This window comes from Mchenga conophoros, linkage group LG1 (assembly GCF_057382185.1).
Source record: "Mchenga conophoros isolate Kocher_MC1m ecotype Shallow Benthic linkage group LG1, M_conophoros_male_GT1.1, whole genome shotgun sequence".
Taxonomy (NCBI): Eukaryota; Metazoa; Chordata; class Actinopteri; order Cichliformes; family Cichlidae; genus Mchenga; species Mchenga conophoros.
In genome coordinates, this window is record NC_140526.1 from 9,375,739 (window position 1) to 9,393,338 (window position 17,600).

The window sequence follows — 17,600 nt, forward strand, 5'->3', positions numbered from 1 at the left end:
TTAGTTTGACTGACATTTTCCAGTCCAGTCCATTAACAATGGAAGTCTGAATTAAGACCTCAATAGCAGACTTTTTAACTGCAGCCTAAAAGGTGTTGCTCTCTTTGCAGCAGCTCAGTTGCATCAGCTGAGCTTATAGCAGCCACATGCTGCGAAGAGAAAGGGGAACATTTCAGAGTTTGACACAAAATAATTTCTTTAGTAGAAAAAAATGAAAACCAAGCCTCTATTTTTTTTAATGGTTCATAGTAGGGCTTTAGTTATCTTATCTTATCTTTCCAGCTTTGGCAGAAATCATGAATCATGACTACTGAGGTTACAAACACTTATAATCACAAACTTTAAGCAAAGAAAGAAGAAGAAAAAAACAGTGTGTCCTTTTAATTTGTCCATTTGAGTGTCCATAATCTTTAAATGACGAAATACATATGAACTAAAATGAACTTCAAAACTTTGCAGCGAGTGAACATGAATTCATAACGCTTTTTGGACTGTCAGTTGAAACTGATCCATTGATTTTGCAGCCTTACACTCTAAAAACTGATGAAATATTATTAAAACATTTTCCATGACGATCTCCCCAGACTTGATTGCTGGCCCTGTCTCTTTCTATCTAAAGATCTTTAGATATAAACCAATTGCAAAACGATATGAAGAAGACAATCGTGTTCCTTAATGATCTGTCACATATCATATCACATAGAATCCCGTTTCCCATCATACACTTAGGTTTTGTACCTGGTGGAGTAACAGTGGCACCTGCATTCTCAAGCCGCTGCTGCCTTGAACTTGTGAAACTGTTGTTATCTGCGTTTGCATTGACGTCAGAAGTCAAACATAAGCCAGTAAGAACAATTAAGCAGATATCAATCAGCTTAAACCCTTTACATTCTTGGTGATTGGGTCTAATACGGTAAAATAAATTGTCAGCATAAAACAGACAACGCACAATATAATCTTTTACCATTAACCTTTGAATTGCTGATCTACTGAGCTGACCTTTTGACCAGATAGAAAAGCTGAAACATCTACATCCCTAAAGCAAATGCTGACACAGAAGTGGATCATATCAGGTCACATTCCAACAAGAAGTATTTGTCAACTTCCTACTGGTGACACGCCTGCTGGTGTGTTTCAACACGAGATAACTGTTCCCCTCTGAGAGGAAGTTTATCCCGTGGCAAAACGTGCTTACTAAAAGTGCACTTAGAAAATTCGCTCTTACACTGCTCTTGCTAGCAGTTAATCAAATATAAATAGCATCTGAAAACCAATGACTTCCCAAGGTTAATAGTTGTATTATTACTTCCTCTAAGATTTTATGAGTTAGTCAAATTTTATCAGTGGCCAAACAAATTTGAGCTTTACAAAAAAGGGTAAAGTGAACCCGTCACACATCCTCAGGTTGGACATTTTTGGTGGTACTGATGAGCATCTGAAAACCAATCACACCGCCGAGTTTGGCTCCTCAATCAGGTCAATTAGCCAGAATAAACAGTTCACATGACAGCACGGACCTGCCTGCAGTTACAAGGAGAGAGCTTCAGTACATACAGAAGCTTATTGTTTTACATTCACATCAAAAGACAACAGAAAATTTTGTTAGCTGTATTTTAATTTAATTCCGCGCTTTGTCACTGACAATAAACCAGCCTAACAGAGAGGAATGTGCTGGCAGAAGGCGTCACTCTGTTCTCTCTCTGGCAGAGAAACCACGAGAGCGTTTGCCTGGCTGCAGGAACAGATAAATATGGTGATTGGCTCACAAAGGAACTTCAAACTGATTTTTTCATACAATGCAATCACAAGCCTCTGCAGACCTTCATGTTTTTGGTATTCTGAGAGAAACCCCAGTCACGGAGGCTACAGCAAAGTCTGCTGTAAGCATATTATCCACCTCTGAACAGTGGAGATTAACATCATATAGACTGTGGATAAAAATGGACTCAAAGTTTAGTGTTTTGCTCTGTTATGTATTTTCTGAAGCAAAGCTTATCAATAAAGGGGAGTAACGTTGGTCACTGCATTCCTTAACTACATCATAGGCACAGATACTTGCTAAACTTAGTGCTGAATAACAGATTAATTAAATATTAGGATTTAATTTACAAAAACAAAACATGTAACAAAAAAATATGGTTGCATCACATTGTTTTGACCAATTGCCACCACACCCTTTGAGCCACACAATACTAAAACCAGGACAGACACATGCACTGTCTTGATGTTATGCTCTGATTACTGTTCTCACAGATTTACTCCCAGTTTTGAGTCATCCAGAAGTCAGAAATGATGCAAGCTCCGACTTCTAGGGTATGCGCAAAAGTTCAGGGCAAAACATCTGGCAAAGAGACAGGTTTCACCTCCAAAAAGAGGAACATTGCAATAGTGTCAGATCTTTGCAAGACATTTCATTGCTTTCTGTGTGGACAAAACGAGAGATAAAGATCTTCAAATTGCTGGTCTACCCTTTGAGTTGTAATGTATAACTGCAGACGAAAGGCAACAGAACTGCAGGATAACAGCTAAGGATTGCATGTCTTCAGCTGTGCAGAAAAAGATGATGTGTGGATGGGAGAGATATGAGTATGTGCAAAAAAAAAAGAAGCTTTTTTTTTGTAAAAAGAAACTCCTAATAATATCCTCCAGTTTAAAGCAAGAATGAATGAGATACAGCAAGCGAAGGCCACACAATGATAAACCAAATGTTGTTCGTTGTGTCTATAAAATAAGTTTGAGTCCTTGTTCCAAAAGCAAATGAGTTTCCATTGAAAAATGTTGACTTTTCCATGTCTCTGGCCTACAATCAATCTGAATGTTGCACATTCACTGGCCACTTAGTCAGGTATTTAACTGCTTCTTAATGCGCATATCTCAGCAGCTAATCACGTGGCAGCAAGTCAGCATCTTTAGGTATGTAGATAAGGTCAAGGCAAGACTGCTGAAGTTCAAATGAGTTCTGAGCATCAGAATAGAAAAGGAAGATGATTTCAATGATTTTCAACTATTATTCAAAATCTATTTCACTATTTCAGAGAGTGCTGGTCTAAATGTTGATGTCAGGGGTCACAGAAGAATGGCTAGACTGCTTTTAGCTGATAGGAAGGTAGCAGTATTCAAATACCAAAGTATGCAGAAGAGCTTTGGTTGGTAGAGTCAGATAATATTTGTCCTTTTCGTTAGTACGATTGCGTCAAAGAATGAGCACATTTTTAGCCTCCAGCAAGCGGACAACTGAGTCTGTCCACAAAATAAGACAGTTGACGCAGACAAGAGAAATCTGTTCTGTTTACTGTCAAAAATAATAAGCTGTGTGATTTTGTTTTTAATGGCACCTATTTTCATTTGAGGTGGTGGAGGGTGGGGTGCTCTAGTCTGTGATGTATCATTATTTTTCATTTAGCATTTTCTGTGCTTTCATAACGTAAAAGCAGACAAAGTAATATGTATATCTTTATTTGATATATCTTAAAAAGAGATCCATACATATATTTTATTTGCTGTGTTAAGGTATAATACAGCAAATAAAATATAAAAAATACAGCACGGGTCTACTGTGAGCAACAGGTGATATCTGCTGTGCAACAAAATGTTTATAACGCTGTGTAAATGAAAACAATATTGAGGAAAAAAAATCTAAAAATAAATAGTTACATTTTTCATGCATGACTGGCAATGAACAGATCACCTGTCTGAAGTATTTAAATAGAATTTTCCACATTTTTCTGAATCAACCTCTAACTTGCCTAGAATAGAAATAACATCAAAGTGGCAGCTGCAGCCCAAATTGAGGGCAAAGTTATGATACACATCCTTGTTCCAACATGTCTCACAGCATCCAGCCTTCCTGTTATTCATTATAATAAAAGAAGGATCTTAAATGCAAGCCCAAACAAAGCAGAAAGGGTTCCACCGAGGGTGTCACAAACACAATACTGCTGCTACAGGCTCGTTAGCTGCCGGCTCGCTGACCACCTGCTAATGAGAACAGTTGTCTCCTGCTTGCATCTATGAAGAAATATTTACCCAGCATGATTACTAATGAATGAAGTTGCCTTATCCTCATTATCCATCCATCCAGTTTCTTCTAATAACACTACAAGTTTGCATATATATGACATGTACGACCTCAGGAGTAAAACAAAAAAGAAAATTGAATGATTTCCAGTGCCTTGCAGGTGCAACTTGTGGCGGTAAACGATTAAAGAAATTCAAGCCCCTGAGCTGCTGCCTTTTGGTTCAGTGTAGCACACAAATGAGTCATCGGGCGTTTTGCGGTTGACAGTCTGCTCATCCAGTCTGAAGTGCAGTGTTTACTTCTTTTCTTTTCATCGACACCCTGTCTCGCGCCCATCCTGAAATTTTACATTCAGCCCGATTAACCTGTGTTTACGTTGAGAAATATGTCCATTAGGGATGTTTTGACACCTGTTTTCCATGCCAAATATAAATGGGAAAATAAATATCGTAAACTAAAATTAGAAAGAAAAATAAAGCTCTCAAAAAACAGAGTTTACTGTATAATAATTCGATTTGCATTTAGCAGTCATTAGAAACAAATCTTTCAATAAAATTTGAATTTTAAATGTTTGTGCCATTTTGCAAGGACACAATGTGACTTTTTTTTTCCTGCAAACTGTGGCTAAGGTTAGCATTGCTAGGTCCAACAGCATAACAATTACTCATCCAGTCAGTTCAGGGTAATGTTTAATGCTCTGACCAACAATTAAAGCTGCAGATATGAATAAATTCACTGCTCAGTGGCACTATTTATAACCATAGATACCTCGGCAGATGCTTATTATTGCTAAAATAACACTTGTTAATGCCTTTTTATATACAACTGGTAGCTAATAATATATAAAAATAGCAAGAGCAATGATAATACAAAAGATTACAGGTTTTTCTGTTTTGCATTTTCTAATTTTAAATATTAGACTCAGTAAGTGAGAAATAGAACAAGACCTCATGTTTAAAGTTTACTTAAAGACAATGGTTAAACGCTTTTGTCAGTTTTACTGTGCTGATATTATGTAGACCATAACCTTAGGTTTTACAATTTTTCTGATTTTACTTGAGTTGATTTGACTTACAGACCAAGTGTGATAACATTATATGTGTGTTATATTTTAGCCATCAGAAACTTGTGGCATAGACTGACTGACTTTACTACTTAGCATGATGGACACTAGAGGAAGAAAAATAAGATATTTCATATTAAAAAGTCAAAGTTCAAACCGATTAGACCCAAGATGTCCTCCTGTGGACATGTATTTGCATCCACTTTGGCGTACGTGTGCCAATGCCAGGCCTGCCCCCTCTGATAAGCAGGTCTGGTACACTTTGTGACTGTCTGACTGAGGTCCTCCAGGGAAGGTTGGCTGAAGTGGTGGTGGCGGCGGTGGGGTTTGCATTCTTGGCCATTTCATGAAAAAAGGGTGCAACCATGGGAGTAAGCCAAGAGGAGGGCTCAATTATGCATGGTTAAACAAAGCCCAAGGCTACCAGTGAGCAATGTCTCAGCAAACTCAACCTCACTCTGGAGCTTCAGAGTCCAGAAAGAAGAAAAAGAACCCGAAAAACAAACAGGGGACATAAGCACGAAATTCCCGATAAATCACTGGATTGTGTTATGACAAGACCAGGCACTTTGAAACTAAACTTCTCAGAGGTCTTCAAAACACTGCTTAAAAGAAAACATTCCCATTCACATGAGGTCAAATGAAACATCAGAGTTTATGTTACCAATAAACCATCTTTAGAGGAGAGATGGTCCATGAAGCACAAAAGACAACTTGTTAACTAATCGTGGACATGATTTCTCCAATAAACGCAACAATAATTCTCCAGGGAGCTGTTTTTTGTCTAAAAGCAATTACACTCCACATAACTGCTTTATTATGTAGCTACCCTGCTCCCCACAAGTACTCCAGGCATGTTTTCAGGGTATTTTTAGCCCTCAGAGGAAATTATCTGGTTGTCTTACAAATAAGTCTGTTTGAAAGACCAAATGTCGAGAACAACCAGTGTCTTCCTTTGTTTTGGCAATGAACACTGACTCCTAAATGAACCCACAAAAAAAGTTATCAAGGCTGTTAAAACAGCTCTTAACCAAGCCAGAAGCCACTTTTCCACATTAAACACCCAAACTTCTGCAACTGGACACTCAGCTTCTGGCCCCTCTTTCTTCCAGCACACAATAAATAGGAAAGTATGTGGCTTTGGTTACATCTAAATTGTAGGAAGCTCTTCCAGAGCCGGAGGGGGCGAGGTGGAGGATCGGTATCCATGTATAGTTACACATATGAATGGAACCTGCCTAAAAAGCTTTCTCCCAAGATCTTCCTCTTGTTTCCCCAGGAAACGGGAGAAGAGGGCTGGAGTCGAGTGTCAGGGGCGTCCAGAAGACACACACACAATCTATACTGTCCTTGGAGCTCGAGAACAGATTTAATTACAGCCTTACAAACTAAATAATGTCAGCATTTTATTTCTTTGTTTCATTATTAGCCTGTTCCCGCTGCAGAGAGCTGCTGCCCTTTTATTCTACAGAGCGGACACCAGCCTAGGGGATTATTTTAAGAAGCAGATGTTTTGATCCAGACTGTAACACCAGATCTAACAGCAAGCTGGTGATACTAATGATGATTTTTTTAGGCAGAGACAGCAGCGGCAGAAGCTTACAGCACGGCTGGTGCTGCCTGTAAGAATTAGCACATTTGAGACATCACACTCCTGAAATGATCAGTTCTCCAGGGAGCACAAAAGCTGGGCAAACCAAAATACAAACACAGACCCAGGTGTCTCAAGTAATTAATATAACACAGTGCTCAATGGCCCTTTATAGATACAATGTTTTTGCCACTTTTATGTTAATGTTTTTACCTGATTTTTGCTCAGCTTTTCAATCTTTACTCACTCTAAATGACCGTGTTTATGTTGGGGAGAGTGGGTGGGTGAGAGCTGTGAACCAATTTGAATTCTTAAATTATATATATGTCTCAAAATGAGCAAGGATGCGCTTATTTTAAAAGATATTTTTGTAATGTATTTCTGCGGGGGTAAAAATAATTATGAATCGACATTTACAATACCGAATATCATGTACCTTCTGCCCTTTTTGCAACAATTTCGGGAGGAGGGGAGTTGCTTCTTCTAATAGAAAAAAACATGCTTATGGTTTTGGACAGATTCTGTATGAAATAAGTTATGCAATTAATGTTTTTTCCATTGCTTCATGCAGTTTACTCTTTAGAGCTAGTATGCACATAAATGACTGTGTCATCTGCATACATTTGGACACTGAGTTCAGTACAGATGGATTTCAGGTAGTGTAAAATTAAATAGAAAGGCGTGCATTAAAAGGGGTTAATGACAGCTATTTACCTCAACTGGAAAAACAACGCATGCATTATAGATTTGTGAGACTAAGTAATAGGTCACCATTTTCCTAAGCAGAAAGGAAAAAAATCACTCTGCTATCAGGTTAATGCAGAATCGCTTTGTGATTCACTTCTCATAATATCATCATCCACGCAGACCAAATACTTTAAAACTGTCTCCACTGAAGGCTGTGGGCAAGTTTACACGAGCTGATTTAGGGAGTTAAAACAGTGTGCGATATGAGACTGACAGCTGCATCCAGCTGCATCTGAAAGCAACAAGCTATTTGTTGTAACTCAGTCTGCATGGCTAATTAGCATAGTGTAAAATTACAGAAATAAATGAATTACTTTGGTGAGGAATGAATGGCCATGGGGGGAGATTTTTATGTCAGGAAAAACTGTAAAACATGAAAGTACAGTTAAAAGTCCAAAATTTCTGTTCTTCTTCACATTTTCCAAATCCATCCTGCGGGCCAGATTTGAGTCAGTTGGGCCCAATTCTGGCCCCAGGGCCTTATGTTTGACAGCCCTATTCTAGAAACAGCCTCACAGTCTTCATATTTAGAGTAGAGACACATCAAACTAACATACAGGCACATCAGACTAGCTACTTTTATTGTTTTCTTGATTAGCAATAAGACAGACAAAATTAATATTAACCTTTTTCATCTTGCTACAATATTTGCAGATGCTCAGAGTGACCAATAAAACTTGGAGATTGTTTTTTATTTAGGAGAAATTTTAACAGAGATATTTATGCATATAAATTCTTTGGAATCAAAGTCAAATATTAGCATTACCAGGATGTAACCATGACTTATGACTCTTTCACCTAGATCAGCGGTCCCCAACCCCCGAGTCATTTGGTACTGGGCCCCGAGAGTTGAGGCTCAGGTGTGAAATGTATGGTTTTCAGGGTTTTTATTGGTTTTCAGCGTTATTTTGTTATCGTTTTAATCGTTAACTCGGTTTTCCTGGGTTTTTTCACGTGTGTTATGAATAAATCTTCTTTTTTTCAGCACCGTTACTAGTTTTTTTTGTTGTATTTATCCGCGACACATTAAAGGCCGGTCCGTGAAAATATTGTCGGGCATAAACCGGACCGTGGCGCAAAAAAGGTTGGAGACCGCTGACCTAGATAACAGGATAAAAGGTAAGAAAACAAGTAGCATTCTACATATTTAGGTGAAGATGCTGATTAGATTTACTCACTGAATTTGACCTTTTACACTAGTTTTATAGTGTCTATGGACGGGAAATCCAACGTATAGCTCACGAAACATCTATAAATCTACATTGCTGATCTGGAAATGGTTTTTTTCCACATATGTGTTACATAAACCATGAGTGTAACATTTTTTCACACATACCCCGCATATCAAGACTTTGTAGAAAAATGCTTCAGACAGAAGCCCTAGTGCATGACTGAAATTCAACAAGCTGAAATAAGATGTCTTGGGTGTCACCTCTGCAGAGAATTCTCATGAAGATGGCAACATGTTTTTGACACTGACACATAATACGGATATTTCTAGGACTTTTTTTTAGGAAAGGTCATGTAAAATATCACCATCTGCTCTTTAGAGTTTTTCACATTTCTCTAGGTGCCTCAATAACCACATTCACACTGCAAAAAGTAGCGCTATCTGAAACAGAGTGCTTATACCCAGCACTTTTGGCTTCTAGGGGCTTCTAGGGTAATAAACTCATTATTTGAAACTGTTGCTATGTTGAATATGAGCATCCACCATTGTAACAGTTTATGTATGACAGAAAATAAGTAAAAAGCATAATAGACACCCATAAAATAACTGCCTTACTTACCACAAGAGCAGCAGGTGAAGCAGTTTGTGTGATAGAGGTTCCCCATGGCCTGGCACGCTTGGCTGGCTCCATACACACCCTTCCCACATTTGACACAAATACCTGTTAGAGACAGTGAGTCAATTACATGATGATGAGGACAACAGTTTAATGGAAAAGTAGAACAAATCTGCGATTCTGTGAGGACAGAGACTGCACTGATGCTGAAAAGGTCTGTATGGTCCAGTGAAGACACAGTCTGTGTTGTTCTGTGTGTGACTCTGACATAAGGAACAATTACTGGACTTGATCCTGTCACATTTCTTGTTACACAGCAGGAAACCTGTCAATGTGTTTGCACATTTATTTAATTATGCAAATGAATAACACTGCAAAATTATAAATCTGCTAAGAATATCACACAGTTCCCTCGGCAGCTTTTGATCGCCTTTGAAGACCAATATCACAATGAAATTCGGAGCATTAAAACATTAAAGAGATTATTACAGATGTTCAGGTTTTAGAGACAGAGAGCAAATTTTAGTGTTTGAATATTAATTCTAAAGTCATATTTCATGAAGCGATTTCTACTTTAGTTGTGCACATTTGACTCCTGTCATTTCCATGCATTACATCATACTGTTTGAAGCCGACTAGATCAGGAAAGCTGATGATTACATTAAAATGCACTGACAGGAAATGCAGTAAAAGTGAGGGGATTGTTAGAAAGGACAGGGCGGAGAGAAAAATCCTCTTCTACTGTCCTGCTGTGAAAAGCTGTATTCAAACGGGCCAATGTTGTTTTTACTTAATTGGTTATCATAAATATTTTGTAACCAAACTGACACATGCAAAGACTTTACAACTCATAGTGGTGCTGTTTCCTCCTTCATTATAGTATATTAGCTATTACCATAACCAGCATTTTATTACTGCTCGGATCATGAAGCCAAACTCGCAGTGGTCACCTATAAAGTTTAACCCAGTAAACGAAGATGACATGATAAGCAGCTATAAACCTACATTCATGCACATGGATATTAAATAATTCAAAGAATGGTAAAATATACTCAAAATTAAAAGACATTTTTGACTACTTTAATGTTATTGACATTACTTGCGTGAATATATCCGCTGGAGTGGAGTCCTTGTTATAGTAACATTTGATGTTCTATGATTTTACTAATTTTTTTATGAGCAGCTCCCATCTTTTCCTTTCTACATACACTTCCTGCCCACTTTATTAGGTACGCATTGCTAGTACCGGGCTGGACTCCTTTTTACTTAAAAAAGTGCCTGAATTTTGCATGGGATAGTGGAGGCCAGGTGAGTACAGTGAACTCACTATCATGTGCAAAGAAACATGTCAGTTTGAGCTTTGTGACAGGGCACGTTATCCTGCTGTATGCAATCATCACAAGACTGGTACATTGTGGTCAGAGAGAGATGGACATGGTCAGCTTCAATACTCAGGTAAGCTGTGGTATTTAAATGATGTTTGGTTGACATTAAGTGTGGCAACAAAATATTGCAGACACCATTACACCACCACATGAGACCATGGACCCATCATGATATAAGGCAGGATGGATCCATACTTTCATGTTATTTCATACCATCTGAATGTTGCAGCAGAAACTGAGGCTCATCAGACCAGGCAACAACTTTTCCAGTAGTCTAATGTCTAATTTTGGTAAGCCAGTGTAAATTGTGAGTAGCATCTGATGTGGTCCTATGCTGCTGTCTTCCACATGCTTCAAAGGTAACAAGTGGTTATTTGAGTTATTGTTAACCTTCCTATCAGCTCAGAGCAGTGGGGCAATAAGCTTCAGATCCCTATCATCACAAGGCATTTCTCACTCAGAGAACAATCGCTTACTGGATATTTTCTCTTTTTCAGATCTGTAAACCCTAGAGATGGTTATATTAAAAAATCCCAGTAAGACCACCAGTTTTTGAACCACTCGCACCAACAACCATCCCATGTTCAAAGCCGCTTAAATCACCTTTTTTCTGATGCTTGGTTTGAACTTCAGCAGGTCATCTTGACCATGCCTAAATGCATCAAATTCTTACCATGTGATCAGATATTTGCATCAACAAGCAATTCAACAGTTATACTAACAGAGAGGTCAGTGAGTGTAAAAGCACAGTTGAATCCTGCAAAAACCATGTGACGGTTTGTGGAAATAACTCATTTCGATCCGTCCCTAAAGTCCAAGAACAATCCGTCAGATTACAATGCTGCTTTTGCCCTTGAGGGGAAGTGATGGACTCAAATGCCACTTCACTTAAGCCTGAACTAACCATCAACACAAAGTGCTGTGACCTTTAGCGAAGAAACACAATTGGAGGGGAAAAAAAAACAGTGGCTTAAAATTATTAGTAGACATCAGCAGCAGACTAACAACCTCCAAACTCTCACACAGGACAACCTCCACTTAGGCCACATTCCTGAGCGAGTGCAGGGTCAAAGTCTGGGTGAGGTGAGTCCAGGGTCACTGTGGCTAGAGGACACAAGCTCTCAAGAGATCCCAACAGGGGAGCTGCACCACAACAACACCCCTAATTTAATTTGGTTCATTATCTCTGAAATCAGACCATGTATACACTTTCAGTGATGCACTTGTGGAATTTCCTGGCTTTCTGAGAGGGTTATTTCACTTTCATAACAGCTCTGGAGCACTCGGTGACACTGAAAACTGGTAAAGGATGAGCACAAAGAACAAAAACACCCACAGCTTAAATATCTTTACTTGTTATCTGAGGTGTTTCTGCATATTAATTATTTGGAATCAAAAGCTGATGTAACCTGGACTGACTGCACTCGTTGCTAAGAAAACAGGAAGAATAGCGGGATAAGAATGAATGAGTGAACTTTAAAATATCCAAGCTGATCAGACAATTTTGCCAATGCGAAAGTCTGTAATGTAATTGCTTTGCTGCTTTCTACCTGTTAGAATCTAAAATCGTCCCTCTTATATTCACATACTGCATTAAATCCTACACTTCTACACAACTCTTTGTGGAGTTAACTGAGTCAGTTATGCCAGGTTCTGACTTGATTATACTATTTCTTTGGTAACAAACCGATGATTAAAAAAAGATCCTGTCATGACTTGAACAGGCCACACGTCAGACGTTCCTCAAGCAATTACAGCTGGGAATAAATAGTTGTTAGGGAAACTAAACTCTCAGGGACAGAGAAGAAGTACATTTTTGTCCCTGCGGGTTCATTCTATACTAATGTACCTCCAATGGTTAATTACAGGGTCCTCAAATTAACTTTGTACTTTAAAGATTTAAAGGTGTAACATTAAGAGGCAGTGTGTGTTTGCTCAGGTACAAACATAAATCAGGTTTTGGTGATATTAAGTGGTCTTTATCGCTGAAAAAGCCGATACAAATGACAGTCCATATCCAGGCATATATAATGAATTTAGTGTCCAAGTTTGAACCTTTTTTTAAAAGTTAATTTTTGTATGATTACATCCATGTACAAACCTGTCACAAGAGACAAGCGTACAAATAAATTCGCCCTTCTCAAGGGTTAAGGGCAGTACGTTAAATGGTGACACACACAAGCCAACAGATACAATAAGGCATTTTTCTTTGAGTGTACCAGAACAAGAATGTGAACAGGCAGTGACGTCTGAAACTGTGTATGTGATATTAGCGGTTTTGTGTTCAGTAAAGGCTAAAAAACAAAGAAAGAAAAATAAGATTGACATGATTCATTGGTTGCACAAAAACTGGGTATGTGACGTTATGGTCTGTCAATCCTATAGTGTGTATCTGACCCTTGTGCAAAAAAAAGAAAGAACTCCATGCTTCTGTTGCTCAACACCATTTACCCAATCTATGTTGTAACATGAGAGAGAAGGTAAAAAAATATACTGTATGTATAACATGCTCCGCTTTTCAGGTGTTATAAAGGACCCGTGAAGCTGTGTTTGACTCCAGTGATTGGAGTCCGTATTACGCTGTCTGAGCCCACATTAGCCTTAGCAATCCTCCTACTTCGATAAATATCCCCAGTTCATTCAGTAACTGCTCCACATCAAGGCTCTAAAATCAAGAAACACTTCTTGGAAAAAATCTCACTTACAACCATCACCAGGCCAGAGTGAGATCTGAAAACTCCAGTAAAGTTTTACATCCATCGAATGAAAACTGTAATTACAAGAGGAAGCCTTTAACCAATGAGTCAGTAACTACTGCCGTTACTAAAAAAATCTCACCTACATCTCCAACAACTGTGATTCAAAAGAAATGAAGCATAGTAATGCTGCATTGTTTTAATTCGACCTGCTAAAAAGGCACCAGGTCACTGTTTAATAACTGATAAGGTCTGGGTGGGTCCAGGGTGCTTAAAAGAGATAAACCACAGTCTGTTAGCATCATACTCCAATGTTCATACCAAGTTCTGTTTCCTTTCTGCTCTGCATCAGAGCAGCGAACTTCCTTTTCCAATTATTTGGAATGACAACTATGAATAACTTGGACAAGCGTCTTTTGATGCAGTAATACTTCACAGATAGGAATGTTACTGTATGAGTGAAGCCAACTTCCTGTTATACTAAGACTACATGCATCAGCATGAAATGTGTAGGTGAGTGTAAGAAAGTCTCAACATTCTCCTTTCTACTGACTTTTTTGTGACTCAGCTCATATTACAGCTTGATGTACATGGTGCCTGTGCATTGATTTCTGCACTGCGTGACTTACTGTGAATCTGCCTGAACATCGATAACCCAAATCGCTGCTTCTCTGCATTGTACTCCTCAAAATGTGGTGGTGGTTGTGTGTAAGTTTAGTGAAACAACACAATTTTTTGACGGATTAAAAGACTCGTGTATACCCTCCACTTCCAATTCTCACATCACCACGTGTGGTTATTTTTACACACATTATCCAGCTTCTTGATAACAAGAAAATGTGATTCAGAAGTGGTTTTAGGCTGTTTGTTTGTTTTTTAAATAACCCTCCGGCTCCTTCCTTCGTTGTTATTTTTATTGGTTTCCCACAGAAGTGATCTATAGCTGAGAAATTACTAACATGACTTTTTGGCTTCAACTCTCTACCCAACGGCTAAACTGAAAACCTATGATTTATTCATGCAGCTACGTTGATTTACCTCTATTGCTTTAATCCCGCTAGCTGCAACTATACTGCAGTTACTATGTGTGAGTAGCACTGTCAAGATTTCATACACTGACATGTAAATGTCAACCATAAATGTGTTTTGGTGAACACACGCGAAAAATGCGAAAGGGTCTCATGAGTGAGGATGTGGTTATTCCTTTACAGAGCAGCTGGGAAAATCTCTGAAGTGCTCTTTATTAGTCATTTAAAACAGGGAGCTGAACATCTCATGTGCCCATTTCACAACATATCCATTTGGCACTCGCAGGATGCAGTAAAACTAAGCAGTAATGTTTGATTTTAGAATAAGCTGTAAATAAAGATGGCCGTAGATACCATTATGTCACCCACTGGTTCATGAAGGTCGAATGTGAAGCCTCAAACTGAACATTTGTCATCACCATCTTGATGTTTTGAAACCAGGCGTGATAAGTAAGGGGCAGGGGACACATAGGCCCATATCTCATCAGCTAGTGATTTGTCAAAAATAGTGTAAACTATGCTATGTTTCATCATCCTTTTTGCCTATAAAAAAGACCACATTTTGCAAAATGAATATGTTTTGTATCCAATAAGAAGTGAAACTACAAACTGAGGCCATAAACTAGTGAGGAAGTAAGCGAAAGAGCAATTTTCATAAAGACTTCCCATAGATCACAGGAGTCGCCCCCTGCTGGTCGATTTAAGGCGCTTCTGTGCTGGCTTCAATTTCAGCTACATCCATCTTTTATATACACTACAAGAACTGTGGATGGCAGTGGTGTAGTAAGCACACCGTGCAATGATTAGACTGACAGTGAAATAAGTGAGTGCATTTGAATTACAACTTATTCTGAAAAAGAAAAAACACTAAACTCTAGTGTGGAAGATCACATAGAAGAAAATCTCTCCAACCATTCTGATCTAATATAATTAAAAGACATTAAAATGGTAAATTAGAGAGTATTTTATAAACACTCTGGTCCTTCACCTCTCTACCATCACTAAAGACAACAGCGGACGTGCTGTGAGTTGTAAGAAGGCCTGCACAGCCTGATTCATGAAACTTTAACCACTGCTCAGTGTGAAGTCAGTTGGACTTCTTAAGGCACAATATCAAACCAATCTCTGTAGATATGAGTCGGTTACATGAAGATTTTCAGTCAAACAAATGGAGGCTCAAACCTGTAGCACAAGCAGAGGGATTTTTTAGTTTGTGTCGCCCGTTGCATCACTTCCGATGCTTTAAAATCTCTGCACGTCTGCAATGGAGAGATTCCATTACTGCACATAGAGTAGGTTTACAGTCCTGGGCATTATAGCAAATCCTGATTTACACCTACTCTAAAAAAAAAAAGACAATATAACAAAAGACAGATGCAGGAGAGGGGATGAAGAGAAAGCTGTGATTCACAGCACTGTAAACAAGCACATGTAGTCTGGTGCACACTGGGAATGAATAACACAGTTAACTTCCCACCATGTGTGGAGGGGGACATGTTAAACTCCTCAAGAGCGACTGCCCTGGTGAACTGTGAATGCTCCTGTAGCTTTTCACACTTCAGCGGACAATCTAGGCTTAAAACTTAAAGTGAGACTTTTAAAAAAATCTATACCTCTAATCTCGTCAGCTGCAGTGTGCATTCCCAGTACAGGCGTAGGGTCCAGTACAGCATACACACAGTGTGCTGTTGTCCACAAGTCAGCATGTGTGTGTCAGGCATGGGCATGACTACTGCCATTATAATTCTAGGCAGGTGATCAGACTTGACCCCCACCAACTATGTCTGGCCCGCCAGCCAAGATCGTGTGCCAAGTGTCTGGTGTTGCCCAACTCCCCACTGGCTGGTTAATGAAGGGCTTCGCGGGGGAGGCAGGGTGGGGAGGCAGTGGTTTAAGGTGGTGGTGGTAGAGAGGGAGGGACAGCAAAGCAAAAGGGTGGGGTGGGCCTCACTCACTTTGCTGCTTCAATTGCAAGCTTGTATCGGGCCAGCTGTTGATTCACAGCTCCTCTGCCACTATAACAAACAGAGGCCACACAAGAGCCAGCCGGCAGTGCAAAGTGGGCAGAGTGGGACACTGGCAAGCAGTGCTGGGCCCCCCGAAAAGAAGGCCCAGCGATCAATTTCTCCACTGTCGCTACGGAAACAGAGCTGTCTCTATTGGACCCGATGTGAGGAGCGTCTGACTGCATTCTTCTCTCTCCCTCCCTTTCCTTTCTTTCCCCATCTCTATCTATTTCCACCCTCTTGTTTCTTTATCTCTCTTGCTCCCCTCACTGCTGTCTTCCTCGTTTCACCCTCCTGTCTTCCATCCTCCTTCTTTAACCTGTTTCTCTGGAACAAATCAACAGCTGTCTCAGACTCACTCTGAGCAAGTGCACCAGCTATAAAACAAACTACTGCTCTTCGTCTGCAGCCATTTGTCTGGCTATTAATTCAAAAGGTAGACAGAAACTTCCTCAGCTGGCTTTCTGTGGCTGTGTTGCTGCTGGTCAACCAAACTGTTTTAGTGTCAAGATTTTGCAGCATAAAGTAACCACCACGTGTTCAATTTTCAACATAGGGCATCTTAAGGAGTCTAAACGGCAAGGGGAGGGCCTTTCTTTAAATCGCAACGCTCACAGTGACCGCAATCTCTAACAAACTCGGACCACACTGCTCTGAATGACCTGGCAGAACAGAAGGTTCCATTCAGCAACGTGCCGCGCTCTGCAAATGTTAGCTCTGCCAAGACAGAAATTAGTATTGCCCTGCAAAACCCACTCTTATCTGCCAGAGAGGGAGCTGTTAGTGGTGATATAGCTTTAGCAGGTTGCAAACAGACCTTGAAGAGATGGCAAACCTATAAATAAACCTGCCCGCACAGAAAAATACTCTTTTAATAGTTGCCTTGAATTGTAGATTCAGTGGGCAGATGTCTGCCCTTTTAACACAGATAGTGAGATTTCGTGGTAGTAATACCACAACATATTTGGCATTGTTATCATGCCTTGCCCTTGGTCAAAATTGGGCTGTTTGTATGAGCTGCTGTGACCACATTTTACAACCATTAGACCGGAAAAGTTCATGAAACAAGGCAGAATCTCAATCAAATGTTAAATGAAAAAATTATCTTGATTGCCTATAAGTTAATGCAAGACCTTTATTGCTTAATATGTGCAAAAAACTAGAAAAAGGTTTTGTGAAAGCCACAGAGTCAAACCCTTATGCCCATTCACCACCAAAATATAATAGTGATACAGGAAGGATTGCAAACTGGGAAAACATATAGTATTAGGTCACATTG

The 17,600-nt window shown here is 39.4% G+C and overlaps 1 protein-coding gene across 2 annotated transcripts in view; it reads right to left on the bottom strand.

The window, feature by feature from the left end:
* Positions 1–17,600, bottom strand: part of wtip (WT1 interacting protein) — a 36,313-nt gene that overhangs the window by 16,442 nt on the left and 2,271 nt on the right. For both annotated transcript variants that reach the window (XM_085250004.1, XM_085249932.1), the window contains one exon: positions 9,210–9,311. In XM_085250004.1, coding sequence (XP_085106130.1) covers positions 9,210–9,311 — 102 coding nt within the window. The remainder of the gene's footprint in view (positions 1–9,209; positions 9,312–17,600) is intronic.